The sequence below is a fragment of the Phyllopteryx taeniolatus genome, chromosome 13 (assembly GCF_024500385.1).
Source record: "Phyllopteryx taeniolatus isolate TA_2022b chromosome 13, UOR_Ptae_1.2, whole genome shotgun sequence".
NCBI lineage: Eukaryota > Metazoa > Chordata > Actinopteri > Syngnathiformes > Syngnathidae > Phyllopteryx > Phyllopteryx taeniolatus.
The window spans coordinates 895,985-910,342 of NC_084514.1; the positions used below are offsets into that span (position 1 = coordinate 895,985).

At 41.9% G+C, this 14,358-nt stretch overlaps 2 protein-coding genes across 13 annotated transcripts in view; one reads left to right on the top strand and one right to left on the bottom strand.

Moving 5' to 3' along the window:
* The window catches only part of tmem260 (transmembrane protein 260), a 70,360-nt gene extending 57,690 nt beyond the window's left edge, over nucleotides 1–12,670 (top strand). For 11 of the 12 annotated variants that reach the window (XR_009791400.1, XR_009791397.1, XR_009791399.1 and 8 more), the window contains 5 exons: nucleotides 1,689–2,297; nucleotides 2,607–2,732; nucleotides 6,320–7,413; nucleotides 7,630–7,724; nucleotides 9,649–12,670. The gene's annotated coding sequence lies outside the window, so the exon portion shown is untranslated. The remainder of the gene's footprint in view (nucleotides 1–1,688; nucleotides 2,298–2,606; nucleotides 2,733–6,319; nucleotides 7,414–7,629; nucleotides 7,725–9,648) is intronic. The other variant, XR_009791393.1, reaches the window with a different exon arrangement.
* On the bottom strand, nucleotides 1,957–6,553 carry LOC133487599 (homeobox protein OTX2). The gene is made up of 4 exons (XM_061794445.1): nucleotides 6,423–6,553; nucleotides 4,860–5,070; nucleotides 4,377–4,528; nucleotides 1,957–3,528 (listed from the first exon to the last, which is right to left on the bottom strand). Exons 2-4 carry the CDS (start codon nucleotides 4,954–4,956, stop codon nucleotides 2,905–2,907), a joined length of 873 nt encoding a protein of 290 aa, XP_061650429.1. The 5' UTR covers nucleotides 4,957–5,070; nucleotides 6,423–6,553; the 3' UTR covers nucleotides 1,957–2,904.
* Nucleotides 12,671–14,358: the final 1,688 nt, after the last annotated feature.

A 14,358-nucleotide genomic window follows, 5' to 3' on the forward strand; every position in this document is an offset into this window, starting at 1 on the left:
TAGCTTCACAATATGCGTCAGTAATGGAAGGTTGTAACTTCCTCCATCGCCTCCACAACTTCAATAGGCCATCGAGTGGCTACTGAGCTGCTAAACTTAGGAAAGCTGATGCCCCCATTTTGGGGGCATATTATAGGTGAGACACAGACAAGATCAAAAGTAAGACAAGTCCCTCAAATGGAAAAAAGCAGTTGCGCATGTTTTGTTCGGGATTGTGCGTACACTTCATCAGACCTGCGGCTAAAGCGGCGCGTGACTCTCATTGTCGCTTGAGTCTCTGTGTCAATCCGTGGATTTGTGTGAGTGGTCTGAAAAATTGAAATAACATGCTTTTTTACTGCGCTTACTTGTAAAGCTCTTTAGACTTCATTTACTATACAGTGTATATATCTATAAAAAAAAAAAAATCGAAATATGTTATTATGTAGTCCCTACAAAGCCAATTGAATGCAATCTTTGACAAGATTATCAAATTGATTGATGATGTGACCAATTTAAATAACTGGAGAAAATGTCAATTTAGCTTAGATAAGCACTTTTCAGGGGGATAGCGCTGGATTATCTTCCATATGTTTCTTGTTGTGTTTCCTTTGTTGTTGTATTATTGCCTTTTGAATATCACTTAAGTGGCAATAAGGGTGCATGCACAAATACCAGTTATTGCATCCCATATCTTTAAGTACAGGTCATATGTCATAGAAGGTTTGCCCCCCCCCCCCCTCCCCCCCTTTTTCTTGGTCTTTTTTTCTATTTTATTTTATTTTGTTCCCACGCCAATATATGCAGCGGTCCTCTGGTGTCTTTTGGACTGAGGCAGCAGCACCCAGAGCGGGGGCCCGCCTGCCCGGGGGGCCCGGGGGCCCGTGGGCCGACGGGGCCGAGGGGCGCTGCAGTCCTCCGCTCCCTCCAATGCAGGGGGGGGGGGGGGGGGGGGGGGGGGATTACTGCAGCGTCTGTTGGGCCCATATGCCGCTCAAGTCTTGATTGAAACTCTTTGTATGGATGTGATGTGAGGCGTTGTGGAGGCCATCTCGAATGTCGAATCTCCGACTTGTGCACTTTGCGGGCTCCGAGGTGACAATAACGCTTCGTTACATTGGCCTTGGAATTGACTGAATTCGAACATCTACGTCGGTTGTAAAACTAACGTATCTTCTTTGATTATTTTGGCGAAGAGGGGAAAGGTTACGTCACTTTACCCCATTTGAATCAGGCGCAACCGACGTACATGATCAAATGAAGGTTTAGTGGGCATTTCTTTTGGAAATAAATGACGCGCAGGCGCACTAACGAGCATCCAGGAGTGGAATCAAAGTGGCTCTTGTCTTTTAACGCTTCGATTATTTCAAGCAAGCTTTTAATGAATGCGCTCCTCCAGCGGAGGCTGGAATGAAAGAGAGATTATTGGCAATGTCAAGGATACTAATTGAATGTTGGACTTCTAACAATTAGCCCGCTGCAGAGCCATGTCGACTCCTCACGCATCCCATAATAGTCTGCGACTTTGTTGGTGCGTTTGAAGTAGCAAGGTAGAGAAACACAAGCCCCCGCTTTCGACGGGAGGGTACAATTAAGGTTCCAATAATCACCGTAAAAATCATCATCTCGTTGTAAATAATCATCATCATCATCATCAAGAGAGACGAGGAACTTTGTGTGCTACAATGTATTATTTTGCACATTTGAAGGTGAAAGCCGTTTCCATTGCGTTATGGACCACGTGGAATGGGACCGGAATGGGACCGGAATGGGACCGACCTGTTGCTCGGCGGAAATGTTGCCATTCGAATCTTTTGTGGGATTCCTAATCTTCTCGATTTGGGCCAACTATTTGAATCGAGGGGAAAAGACAAAGCGGCAAATTGGGGCCTCGGTGTTGATCAGGTTTGAAACACATTTTAAACCGATTCCGTATTTTTTCAAATGGAGCTCAACAAAAAAAAAACCCAAATGACATTTGATATTATTCGATTTGTATTTCTCTTCCCTCGTCATGTGCTTAGCAGTCTGGACTTTGCTTGTAAATGTATTTGACATCACCACATTCCAACAATAATTCTGTCGTTATTCATACGCCATACAACCCAAATGATGAATTAGGTTTGCGCGCGCTCACGCACAAACACACAAACACACAAACACACACGCACACAGACAAAGATTGTCTATTAAGTGAACGCTGAAGGGACCTTATGTTTGTTTATTATTATTCTTCTTCATGTCTTTCCAGCGGGGAGGCCACAGCATATTTGGAGGCTGCGCCGGACCCGCAATCGTCTTGAGATCGACGAGCCTTTGTGTGTGTGCATATTATCACTAGCACTTGGAAAGTCTCATTTAATCATTAGCGTCTGCTCTCCGCCTCCAGACAAAAACAAAGAAAATAATAATAATAATAATAATAATAAATGTTCGAATGATGCGAGGAGGGGGCTCACAAATTGCATACAATACAACAGATCACAGTTTCGAAGGCTAGCACAGATAAAAATGAAAACAAAAAAACCACACGTACCATTTATATAAGACACACACTGATTGTCTCTTAGAAACTACATATTGATTCTTTATAAACACTTTTTTTTTTTTCCTTTTCTTAAATAAAGTAGCGCATCCATGTCCGCGCACAGCAAGCATCCTCGTCGTTGCGGAACAAAGAAGCATAATTAAAGGAGGTTCTGAGTCCGGGGTTCGAGTTCCGTGGCCTTGCGGGTGTAACTTGTCCTCAACAGGTGAGTGACGCACTGATAGACATGGGGGGGGGGGGGCGGGGGGGCTTACAAGTGAGTGGAAGTGAGTAAAGAAAATCTCTTTGCCGGTGCTAAAATAAATTAAACCTCTCATCTAAGAGGAGGTCAGGTTTCTCCCAGAAAAAAAAAAAAAACCCCGTTTTTAGCGCTGTGTTCACAGGACCTGGAATTTCCACGAGGAGGTCTGATCCTTATAATCCAAGCAATCGGCATTGAAGTTCAGCTTCCACGACGCCGCTTGGTCCTTATAATCCAGGCAGTCCGCCGTGGAGTTGAAGCCCAGGCCGGACGTGCCGTAGCCCTGCGTGGAGAGGGGCGCCGGGGACTGGTTGAGGTGGCCCGCGACCGCGTTCGTGCTCATCGGACTCAGGGTCGAACCCGGGCCGGACAACTGGTGGTGCATGGGGGCGAGGTAGGAGCCGCAGTCCATGCCGCCGAAGTAGGACGTGGAGCCGGCGTAGCCCTGGCCGTAGCCCGAGGCCTGCGTGTAGGTCATGGGGTACGACCTCTGCATGCACGACGACGACGTCGACAGCGGGTCCGGGAGCGGGGAGATGGAGGCCGGGCTCCAGATGGACACCGGCGCCGTGCTGCTGGGGGTGGCCGGCACCGCGGCGGCGCTGGCGGGCGGGGTGAACTGGCCGCTGGCGCCGCTCTCGGAGCTCGCTTCTCGGCTGGGGGAGCTTTTCTTCTTGGCCGGTCGCGCCTTGTTCTGCCCGCCGTTCTGCTGCTGCTGCTGCTGCTGCCGACACTTGGCCCGCCGGTTCTTGAACCACACCTGCAACGGGCACGCGCGCATGCATGAGGACTGAACAATCGCATCACCGACATTGCCCTCGTGCCGCTACAATTCCGTCCATTTACTTTGTCCTTTTCATTGCTACAGGCGGCGTTCGTTCGTTCGTTCGAATTGCATTTTCATTTGAATCTCCAACAGGTTTTCATTCGTTTTCCTTGAACTCTATAGGCTTCAGAAATCCCTTTCTCAAATTGCGCCGTGCACGGAGGACATCAAATGGGGGGAAATACATATATACGCGTATATATATATATATATATATATATATATATATATATTTGCACATTTTAACACTGTCGTAAGACACTTATTGGAGAAAATAAAATAAAAATCCCACACGTTTAGCTAGACTACAGCAAAAGTGATATCCCAACAAAAGTGCGCACCACTGCCACAACAGCCTTTATTTTGAAGTCTTCCTAATTTTCTTGAATTGCCCCCCGCCCCCAGCGCTGCATGACACACTGTCAGCCGTTGAATGCAGTTCGTCCGTGCGTGTGTTCCTTTAACCTATAGAATCTTTATACGGTACACTGGAGGGGGGGGGGGGGAAAAAAACAAAAACAAAAAAAAAACCCACCTCATTTGAATTGAATTCGGACATGGACATCGATTACATTCAAATGTGTTAGACTGACGCATATTATTTTATTATTTTGGAAGAGGGGGAAATTGCATCAGCTCACCACATTTGAATCATTTCCAGTATGCTGTCACTTCACAGAACATTTTTGAATAAAATATGAAATTCCTCCTTTCATGTTTTCATATGGTCTCCGTTCAATGGACACATTTTCCATATTTCACAGTTTTTTTTCATGACTCACCTGTACGCGGGACTCAGGCAGATTGATTTTGAGAGCCACTTCTTCGCGCATGAATATGTCGGGATACCTGGTCTTGGCGAACAACGCCTCCAAGATGTCGAGCTGCGCGCGCGTAAAAGTAGTCCTCTCTCGCCTCTGCTTCCTCGGTGTCGCTGCAACAGCAAGAAGAAAACAAGATGCACGTGAAACCACGCGAAATAAGACGACACATTTCATAAGTTAGGGAGTGGAACTGGAATTTGCAGTCTTGTGCTTTTGCGTAATTACGCACGAATCTTGAGGTTGCCTCTGTGGTTATCTGTTTGTGACCAATACAAATTAGCCGGTGCCATAGCACAAACATGAAACTTGACTTCAGTGGTTACTTGGGATTTTAAATGACATGAAAACGTCTCACATGGGTTTTTTTTTTTTTTTTTTTTTTTTTAAATAAAAATTGGACATTAATTCATTCATTCATTCATTCCAAAAGTTGACGCTCACCTGGATAGCCCACGGACGGATGTAAGAGGTCCATTCCGGAAGTGGTTAAGCTGAGGCCATTGACCGTGTAAGGTGGTTGCTTTAAATACGACATCATGCTAATGTTCGTCTGGTGGCGCAAATTGGAATAAATGTTGAAAACGGATGCAGCTCCTGATGTGCACCTGCTGTCCTCCTTTCGTGTGCTCACACGCTCCAAATTTGCAGACACCTGACCACGAAGAAAAGCAAAACGGAAAACAAAAAAAAACCCTTAACGTTTGGGAAATAAACACGCACGCACGCACGCACGCACGCACACAGACACGCTGCACAGAGGTAATGCAATTATCTGCCAGAAATACACACAAATAATCCAGCCGTCCACAAGCAATTTGAATGTCAATTTGTTTTAAATTTATTCAATCCTTAAACGGAGTGTACGCAGAAGAAAATGTGTGTGTGTGTGTGTGTGTGTGTGTGTGCGATTTCTTTTCAAACGTTCGACGACAAAGAGCTTCGTGATAAATATCCGCTTTTGGCTTGGAAAAGACAATTCCCATTCCGACTCAACGCATGGCGGCTTGTCATGCAAACGGGAGTGTGCCTCATGCGTCTTTGCTTTTGGGGGTCGTCTCCTCGTTGCCGACGCTTTGAAGCCCCTCGTCCCGATCTGTCGCGCCGAAACACACAAACACACCCGCGGACCAGTTGCACGTATTCCCGCTCAATAATCATCATCGTCACCATCATCTCTGACCGACTTTAATTATCATGGGTCTTTTTTTTCTATTCTTATTTTTTTTATTTATTGATTGATTAGTTAACGCGATAATCCAAGAGGCAAGCGAGTTGAGATGATTGCAGTCCAATTTTGAATGCTAAATATGCAACAAGCATGACTCCATCTTTTTGTACCTGTTCGAATTAAAAAAAAACAAAAAATGTTTATCATTTAGTGCACGAGTATTCTAGTCATCAGGGAGAGGGAACCAAAATCGAACAGATAAGGAATTCGTTTCGTGGTCCTAAATACTTCATGCTAATAGTTTATTAAAGGTCAACTCCATTAAATAATCGAAGGGATAGATATATTTTGTAATACAAGGGGCCTACAATTGATCATTTATGTTCAAATTCGATTTCAATTTTCTTTCGAAAGTACAATTTGAAATGAATGAAGCACGCGTACTCCTGAAAACTTTGCTAACTTGTTCTTCTCTTAAGAAACGTTTATTTACATTGGAAGCCCGTCATGTTACGTCACTGCTTGTGTTCAAGTCTTCTCATGGGAGCCAAAATCGTGAACAAAAATACATTTCTTTGTTTCGTTTTGTCTAATGCCTCTAAACTATCACTTTTTTCTTTTTGGAAAAAATGATTTTACTCACGCCATTATTTCCCCCCCCTGAAGAAAACCTTATTTTTGCATTTTTGTTGTCTTTATGTCTGTAGCTAATGTTTTTTTTTTTCTATTGCAGGGCAAATGATCGACTACAATCCTGCTCCTCATTTCTATGAGCAGCCCAAACGAATCCTTAGCGAGTGGAAAAAAACAAAACCAAAAAAAAAAAGTGAACCCACCTTGCCCCTGGACGAGTGCAAACGTCTTTTGTGTGTCCTCTTGCGCGAGTGACGAAAATCAACTGAGAGCAAAGACGTCCTGCAGGTCAATATCGAAAAAGATGCCACAGAAGAAAACAAAAACAAAAAGAAGACGAGGAAAAAACACCAAGGCGAAAAAGAAAAAGAAAAAGAAAAAGAAGCAGAATCCGCAGTGTCAGGACACAAAGTTCAGCGTGGAGCGTCTGTGTTCGGTTTTGAAGCAGTGCTGCAGCAGCGAAATGATGAGGAGGAGGAGGATGAGGATGAGGATGAGGATGAGGATGATGATGATGATGGAGGAGGAGGAAGAGGAGGAGGAGGAGGAGGCAGCATAGGATTTGTTGGTGTGTTAGGAGTGAAGTGCTTGGAGTTGGAATTTGTACAGCGAGGCAGCCAATAGGAGCTCTGCTCCCCCCTTACCCCCCCCCCCAGCGCCCCCCCCCCCCCCCATACTTTTTTGGAACCACTGTCCTCATCCAATGGCCCCGCGAGAGAGTCTTCCACTTAGGCTTTAACAAGTGGAGTGGAGTTTAAACTAAAAAAAAATAAAATAATCGTTCCCCCCCCCCCCATAGCTAGATGTGCAATATATCCAAAAATATCACATTAGCAAATTCCCATATTAGGCCATTCATACACATATCACAGTAGGTCACTCTGCATTTAGTACAAGTCGTTTTTCCAAAGTGTAAAGTGAGTCACAGAATCACCCTGCGTCACGCAATCATCCAATACATCAGTCAAACTCAATGAATGTCCCTCAATATGGAGAGAAAGAGTTCCAAAAAAGGAGAGGGACGCCTTCCTCTCACATTCCCGCGACGCCAAAAAAAAAAAAAAAAGAGGATTTAGGGACTTATTTCTTTCCCCAAAAAAAGTGTCCTCTCATCCGCAGAGCAGCCAGTGTGTCACGACACTGCAGGCCTGCGCCCGTGGAGGAAGAGGAGGATGAAGATGTTCAATCGACGAGGTAAAACCCTTTCTCATCATTTGGACGTGTCCATTTTAGAACTTGTTCTTTTTTTTGGGGTATTCTTTTCCTTGCTCGATGACCGCTTGCAAAATCAGCAGCTGTCATTTTTCGTCACAGCAATTGCTGAGTGTGGCATCTTCACACACAAGATATTGAATGAATATTGATTATTGGATAGTTTTCAACACCCACTTGTTCTCTCTCCTCCCGCAGATTTCCACGCAGAGGCGAAGGAAGAGCTTTGCGGTTGTTGTGGTCGCCCAAAGTTGGATTTCTTGGGTTTTTCTTTTTCTTCTGGAGGAAAGCAGGTAGCCTTTTATTTAATTCAATGTTTATTGTACATGATTTAATGGTCTATTTTTCCTCAATATATTTTTGACGTGTTATAAAATACACATTGCTGTAGATTTTGCTGTTTTGATACCAAATTACGATTATTATTTACAATCTACGTTTTAACATTTGAGGAGATTCATTTCAAAACACTTATATTATACAGCACAGCCATGAAAGATTTTTGAAATCCAATAAAAGAATTTTCTCCATGAGATATTGTTATTCCCAAACATTTTAGGCATGAGCGTGCCTTGCAATTTGAACAAATGTTTTATGAACGAAATCATTTACAATTTAAAAATAAGGAATGCTCCAAAACGATGTCGTTAATATTTTCGACATCGTAAGAAAGAAACATGCACAACACTTTGTACATTTCAAAAAAAAAAAAAAAATGTTCTTTCAAGTTTTGTGAAATAAATCCGCCCTTCAAAAGCGCATTTGTGCCTCTTTTGCTCTTGCACGTGATCGGTTTGATTTCGCCTAACCCACCCGGGTGGATTTCCTCCAGCGCTCCTCGCGCGTTGTCGTCACGATAAACGTGGCGGGGAATCTGAAATGCTGCGTGCAAAAACGAGCAAATGAGGACGTCTGCGGCTCAATAATTGATGGGCTGGTAAAAGCGGGGCCGTCCGCGGGGAGCGTGCGTGTTAAAAGGACGTTTAAAGGCACAAGGAGTTAAGCGCCCCTGGCGGGCCGCATGCACGCGCTCCCACCGATCTCCGCCTTTTGATCTCCGCCTGTGCGCCACGCACGCCGCTCCACCTTAGGCTGCGCTGCGCTGCGCTGCGCTGCGCATTGAAGCGGCCTCCGACCTGCGATTTTGACGAAGGGGCTCCTCTGCAATTTGAAAATGGGGGCTAATTAAGAAGTCATTCGAACTCTTTCTGCACATTATAGCCAGTCCAAAAAAGACACGATAGAATAAACATATGTATCCTCAATAATTGAAGAGAGTCAATAGAAGACAAGCTGTTGACAATTTGAATATTGGCACGCGCGCAAACACACGTGCATATTTAGCACATTTATTCTACATCTTTTCTCCTTGTATCATATCCGCATGGCTGAAGAGGAGGAATTTATTCGAAGCTGAAAACGCATTGTAGGGATTTGAATTCTTTTTTTGGTTTGTTTTATTTTGGGTTTTTGTTTTAAACAAGTAGCACTTTTGGAATTGATCTTTAAAAACACACCGTCAGGGAAAAGTATTCAAGTATTCAATAAAAAAATAAAAATAAAAAATTGGCAGCAAAACTGTCCAAAATAATTCTCTGATTTGTGTGACGTGCGGCTAAGTAAAGCCTTTATTATCCACATTAGATCAGCAGCTGTGTGTGTGTGTGTGTGTGTGTGTGTGTGTGTGTTTGAGAAAGAGGGGGTTCTGAGCCAAACGAGGATCATCCCAAGCTGTATATTAATGAGCTCAGTAGCAATGACTATGCCACCTTTGCGATAAAGGTGCACTGAACGTACCGGATCCAAATGGACGAGCGGCCCTTCACGATAAAGGGAAGTCCGAGTGACAAAGGTCATCAAAACGCACGATGGAGATCCGCCGGGTTGCCATGTTCACATTTCAAATGAGAAGAAATCCTTTGTTAGGAACCACATTGGTGCTGCCAGTCAGTACCAAATTCACACAATATTGGTCGTAAGGAGCATAACTTCCGATGCAAAAAAAGAAATAAAGGAAATATAAAACCACTTTTATTTATTCACACATATTTCAATTGTAAATGTTTCACGAGAAACAAGTGATTGTAAAGCCATCCATTTTCCATGCGGAGCAAATGTCGCCTCACAAGGCCATGACAGTGTGTGTTTATTTGTGTGTGTGTGTGCCAAGTTCACGCCTTTTTAATTAGAGCTGTAATTGTTGTTGTGTTTGCGCAGGAGTTTGCCGACAAACAAACGGATGCAATTAAATTCGCTGCCATCATCACAGAGGAGGCAAGGGGGGGGAGAAGGATGCACATGCACAAGTCAAGGTTGGCTGAAGGGGAAAAGGTCAACTCACAAAGACGCCCAAGCCAACTCAAAGTTGGCTCTTATTTTAAGCGAGGTGTGTGTTACGCTGCGAAAGGCCAACGCTTACCGAGTGAATTTTGTTGATTTCTCGTGGAAACGTCTTCTTATTTTAAGACAATCTTGATGGTTTTCTAAATTTTCGGAAATACAAAAAGACGTTAAGATTCAAGATCATATTTTGAGAATCTTATCAAGGCAATTCATATAAGTTCAATTGGCAGATTTCCCACCCACTTATTTTAGAGACCAAACGGCTTGTTTTTAATATTGTTTTACTTGTTTTGAGAAAGTCATTTTTTCCAGTGTATGGACGAACCGCTGATTTTTTTTCAGACCAAGTACGAGTACAAGTACCTACATTTGAGTACTAGCCAATACCAAGTACTGTACTATGCCATCATGTCTTGTGAAAATGTGTTTCATTTGAATGAAATATTGTTCAAAACAGCCATTTTTATTCAACGTGCTTTAAATTCCCCTCAAATACTTGCTTAATTATCAGAGGTGGAACCAAGTCAATGCTTTGCAAGTCACAAGTCAGTCTCAAGTCGCAAGCCCTCAATTCCCGAGTCAAGTCGCAAGTCCCACACTTTGACTTTTGAGTCCTTTCGAGTCATTTTACCGACAAAATAATATATAAAATATATTATATACTGAATTTATATTTTGTATTTATCAAAACCAATTTGATAAACAAGTGCATTGAACCTTAATAAGAAAACTCAAAAGTTTATTGCCCCTTCAAAACTGATCGATAGCACGTTTTCAGTTATTCTATTGTATTTTTTCCTCACTTTATTTCATCCAGTAGTGCTGCAATTTCTATCGGAATCATCAATTATAAGGATAAAATATTTTTTTTCTTGGTGAAAGAGCAATTATGAATACGCAAAAGAAAATGAAACATTTCACTTAATAATGAACGACCAATTAGTTTCCCTCTTTTAGTTAATCAACAGTATTTTTCTTAAATTCACATTCACATCTTCAAACACAAATATAGATTGATTTCAGTTTCAATTCGGCATTTCTTGTGAGTATCAAACACAAAGCATTCATTGAACAAAAAGATGAACACAAGTTTGTCATCTTGTTATAAAGGTACAATTTTATCCAACTGTGGTATCTCAGTCGGAACACTAGGGGACACTACGTACAAATATTACGTCCAAAAGAAGCAAAGAAAAGGGCACGAAGAAGAATGTAGTTTCTTATTGAATCGACGCTAGCTGTGTGCTGGTCGATTGGTAAATAAAGTGAATCATGAAAAAAATAGTACAAGAGCGATTCTCGAGAACACTACACTGACTAAAGCAGACTGTAATGTACAGGAAGCCCAGACAGCGCACAGCCCGCCATGTAACTATTTGTGTGATCGCTCACAAAGCTAGCTGCTAATGCTAACGAAAACAAGCATACGTGACGTCATGCTGTAAGAGTCCCACAATGCAATGTGTATTTTTCTTTTGTTTGCCATAATTTACCTCCTTATTGTTACATTAAATGTCGTTGTCGTTTCTGTATACTATGTTAACAGTGGTTCTTGGAACCTTTTCTAGCTGTCACATTTATTGTTGGCTTATGTTTGACTGTTTTTTGTTGTCACTGATGCTGTAGCGGTACACTTGCCGGACTTTGGTGCCGGCAGTGTGGGTTCAGTTCCGACTCAGTGACGGTGTGAATGGTTGTCTGTGTCTATATGGGCCCTGCGACCAGTTCAGGGTGTAGTATGCCTTTCGCCCAAAGTCAGCTGGGATAGGCTCCTGTGACCCTGAACAGGATAAGCGGTGTTTAGAACGGATGTATGGTTTTTTATTTATATATATATTTTTTTTAAGGAAACCATGACTTTAAGTAGTGTGTGGAAAAAAATGACCTCTTGGTCAATTTTCTACCACAGCGTGCCCAACAGAGTTTTAACTTTTAAAAGATAAATGAATCACACATTAATAATGATGACGTCTGGGACACGTCACCCTAATAGATAATCATTAAGATCTTCAGCATCATGTTGTCACTTATCATATTTTACTGTAGTAAAACAGTAAGTTGCACATATAGCCATAAAACGAGAAGGCTACAAAGTGTTGGTTTCTCAGTGCTTCCATCAAAGTAACAAGTCTTTTCAAGTCAATGGGTTCAAGTCACGAGTCATTTCTGTTCAAGTCCAAGTCGAGTTGCAAATCTTTTAGCGTATTGTTAAGTCTTATTGTTGAGTCTAAAGTCATCAAATTCACAACTTGAGTCTGACTCGAGTCCAAATCATGTGACTTGAGTCCACACCGCTGTTTATTATTATTATTATTATTATTATTATACTGTTTTGTATTTGTTCATCTTTATTATGTAAAGCACTTTGTTAAAGCTGTTTTTTTTTTTTTTTTTTCTTAAAGTGTCCTCTAAATAATGTCTAGTCGAGTTTTTTTCTGTTCTTATACATATTTGCATGGGATGTACAATAAATGTGCTGCTTCTGTTGTGCACACTCTGGCCTGCAGGTTGGCAGCGTGGTGCACTCATACATATAGCGTACATACATTTGATGAAAAGACTCAAAAAGGAGATTAGTAATTGAGCTTCACTAACATTACTTGTTTGCCTTTGAACATTGTGAAATCATATTTCTGTATATGTTGCTGCGTCGTTTGTGTGCACATATTTGTTATTTCAAAGTTTACACTGCGACAATGATGCTATCCATTAGCCAGTCGACGGTGTTTTGCATTATGTGTTAGCATTAAGCTAGAGGAGACGGAACTATGCATTTGTAAGATGGCGTATGTGTTTGCCTAATTATATAACGTGTAATTCTCTTTATTGTTTGTTTAGTTTTACAGTAAACTTCAACTGGAGTGTCAATAAACAGCTTGACGCAAGCAAATGTGGATTCTTTGAAGGACTGTTTGCTATATACCAAACTGCACACAGCATGTTCATGGTAGACAGAATAGTATACAGTGGACCCCCGCAACTCACAGGGGATACGGACTCGGCTGCGAAAATCTGCAGATTCATAATTGACTCCCATTATAATTGCACTGTCATTTTTGTTTTCTGTGTTTTTTTATTATTTTTTTTTAATACAAACTTAAATAAGTGGGAATTAACCGTCAATAAGCCTTTTTTGGGTTGGTTCTCCCCCCAAAAAAGGAAAACAAACATTTCCACGAATAGGTGAATCTGTGGGTGCCGAACGGCTAGTATGCGAGGGTCCCTTGTAGTACATACAGTATATGACAGGCTGGTGTAGGGTGTCCTAGTATCGTAGAGTTTTTAACAGTTTGAGTACAGAGTTACAGTATCAGCACAGATACAGATACAGATACTGTTATTGTTTGCAAATAAAGGCCTCCGTAGGCGTCCTGCGTGCACGCGAAGGTGCGTGCACGGCGTGCTAAAAGCTGCCCTGCAGAGCGGACCTGTGGATTCTTCAAAGGAGCAGGAAGTCAAAGTGGGGGAATTTGTTCAGGCTTATTTGGCAACCTGGGATTTGAATTGGATTCGGGGAGGCATTCATAACACACTTCAAAACGTTACATTGTGTGATTTCATGTTTAAGCCCCATAATAATGTATGTTTGGGAGAATGGTCACAGGCTGTATGTGAGGTGAGCGTCTGCCTTGTTGGAGAGCCCCTGAAGAGGAGACTCTTCCTACTTCAACCTTTTTCTTCACTCTGTTTTGTTGATCTGACCTGAATATGTGCTAGGGTCAACGTGTGGGCCTCCACTGGGATTCTCTTTTGACCCCCCTCACTTGCAACCCACAGTGGATTAGACCTCCCTGGAAGAACGGTTAGTGTACATCAACACTTTATTCACCTCTGGTTCAATAAAAAGGATCAGTTATGTATTTGGCATTTCCCTTCATCATTTATGCACAGTGAATATAGTTATCCCCCTGGCCCCAAAAATTCCAATGCCTCTTTATGAAGTGGTAAAAAATGTGTTTACAAAAATTATTGGTCCACTAGGTTCCTCATCGACATTACACACTCAAAGGTGTTACTGAGTAGTAGTTATTTATGCACTCACTACATGCCCAATGCAGGAGCTCAATTTAAAACAAACAAAACAATATGCCTTTCCAGAGCTAATAATGATTGCTTTGTTTGACACTTTCATAAATGTTTTTTTTTTAAAAACCTATTTAAGCGTTTTACTTTAGTAAATGAACATATTTTATAAGGAGAACTTTCAAACATATATTTTTCACTCTACAGCAATCATCCTTATATAAAATGTTCATGTCTTTGTTATTAATTAGTTTGTCAAGTCTTAATTAACTGCTATGAGTCTTTCGATAAAAGCGACCTCTTGCATGCCAAACAGTGAGGCCACTTTGGCTCTACTACTTTGCCATCTTTTTTAGTTACAGTATATAACGCTCCCATTTTACAAGGCTCCCTTTAGCCAGTTTTGGCGAGAAATCAACGAGAATAGAAAATGTGGTGGTATCCAGAAGTTGTCGAATAGTTCGAAGTTGAATCTAAAATGATTGTGTTGATTAATGACTTGCAAATAGTTGAATGTCTCAATTTATAACCTTTAGAGAAAATGTATAGACTTGTTATACA

Coding starts and splice junctions, on each gene's coding strand:
- LOC133487599 (XM_061794445.1), bottom strand. CDS start 4,956: ATGATGTCGTATTTAAAGCAACCACCTTACACGGTCAATGGCCTCAGC. Junction 4,529..4,859: donor TCCGTCCGTGGGCTATCCAG/GTGAGCGTCAAC, acceptor TTGCTGTTGCAG/CGACACCGAGGAAGCAGAGG. Junction 3,529..4,376: donor TGCCTGAGTCCCGCGTACAG/GTGAGTCATGAA, acceptor TGCCCGTTGCAG/GTGTGGTTCAAGAACCGGCG.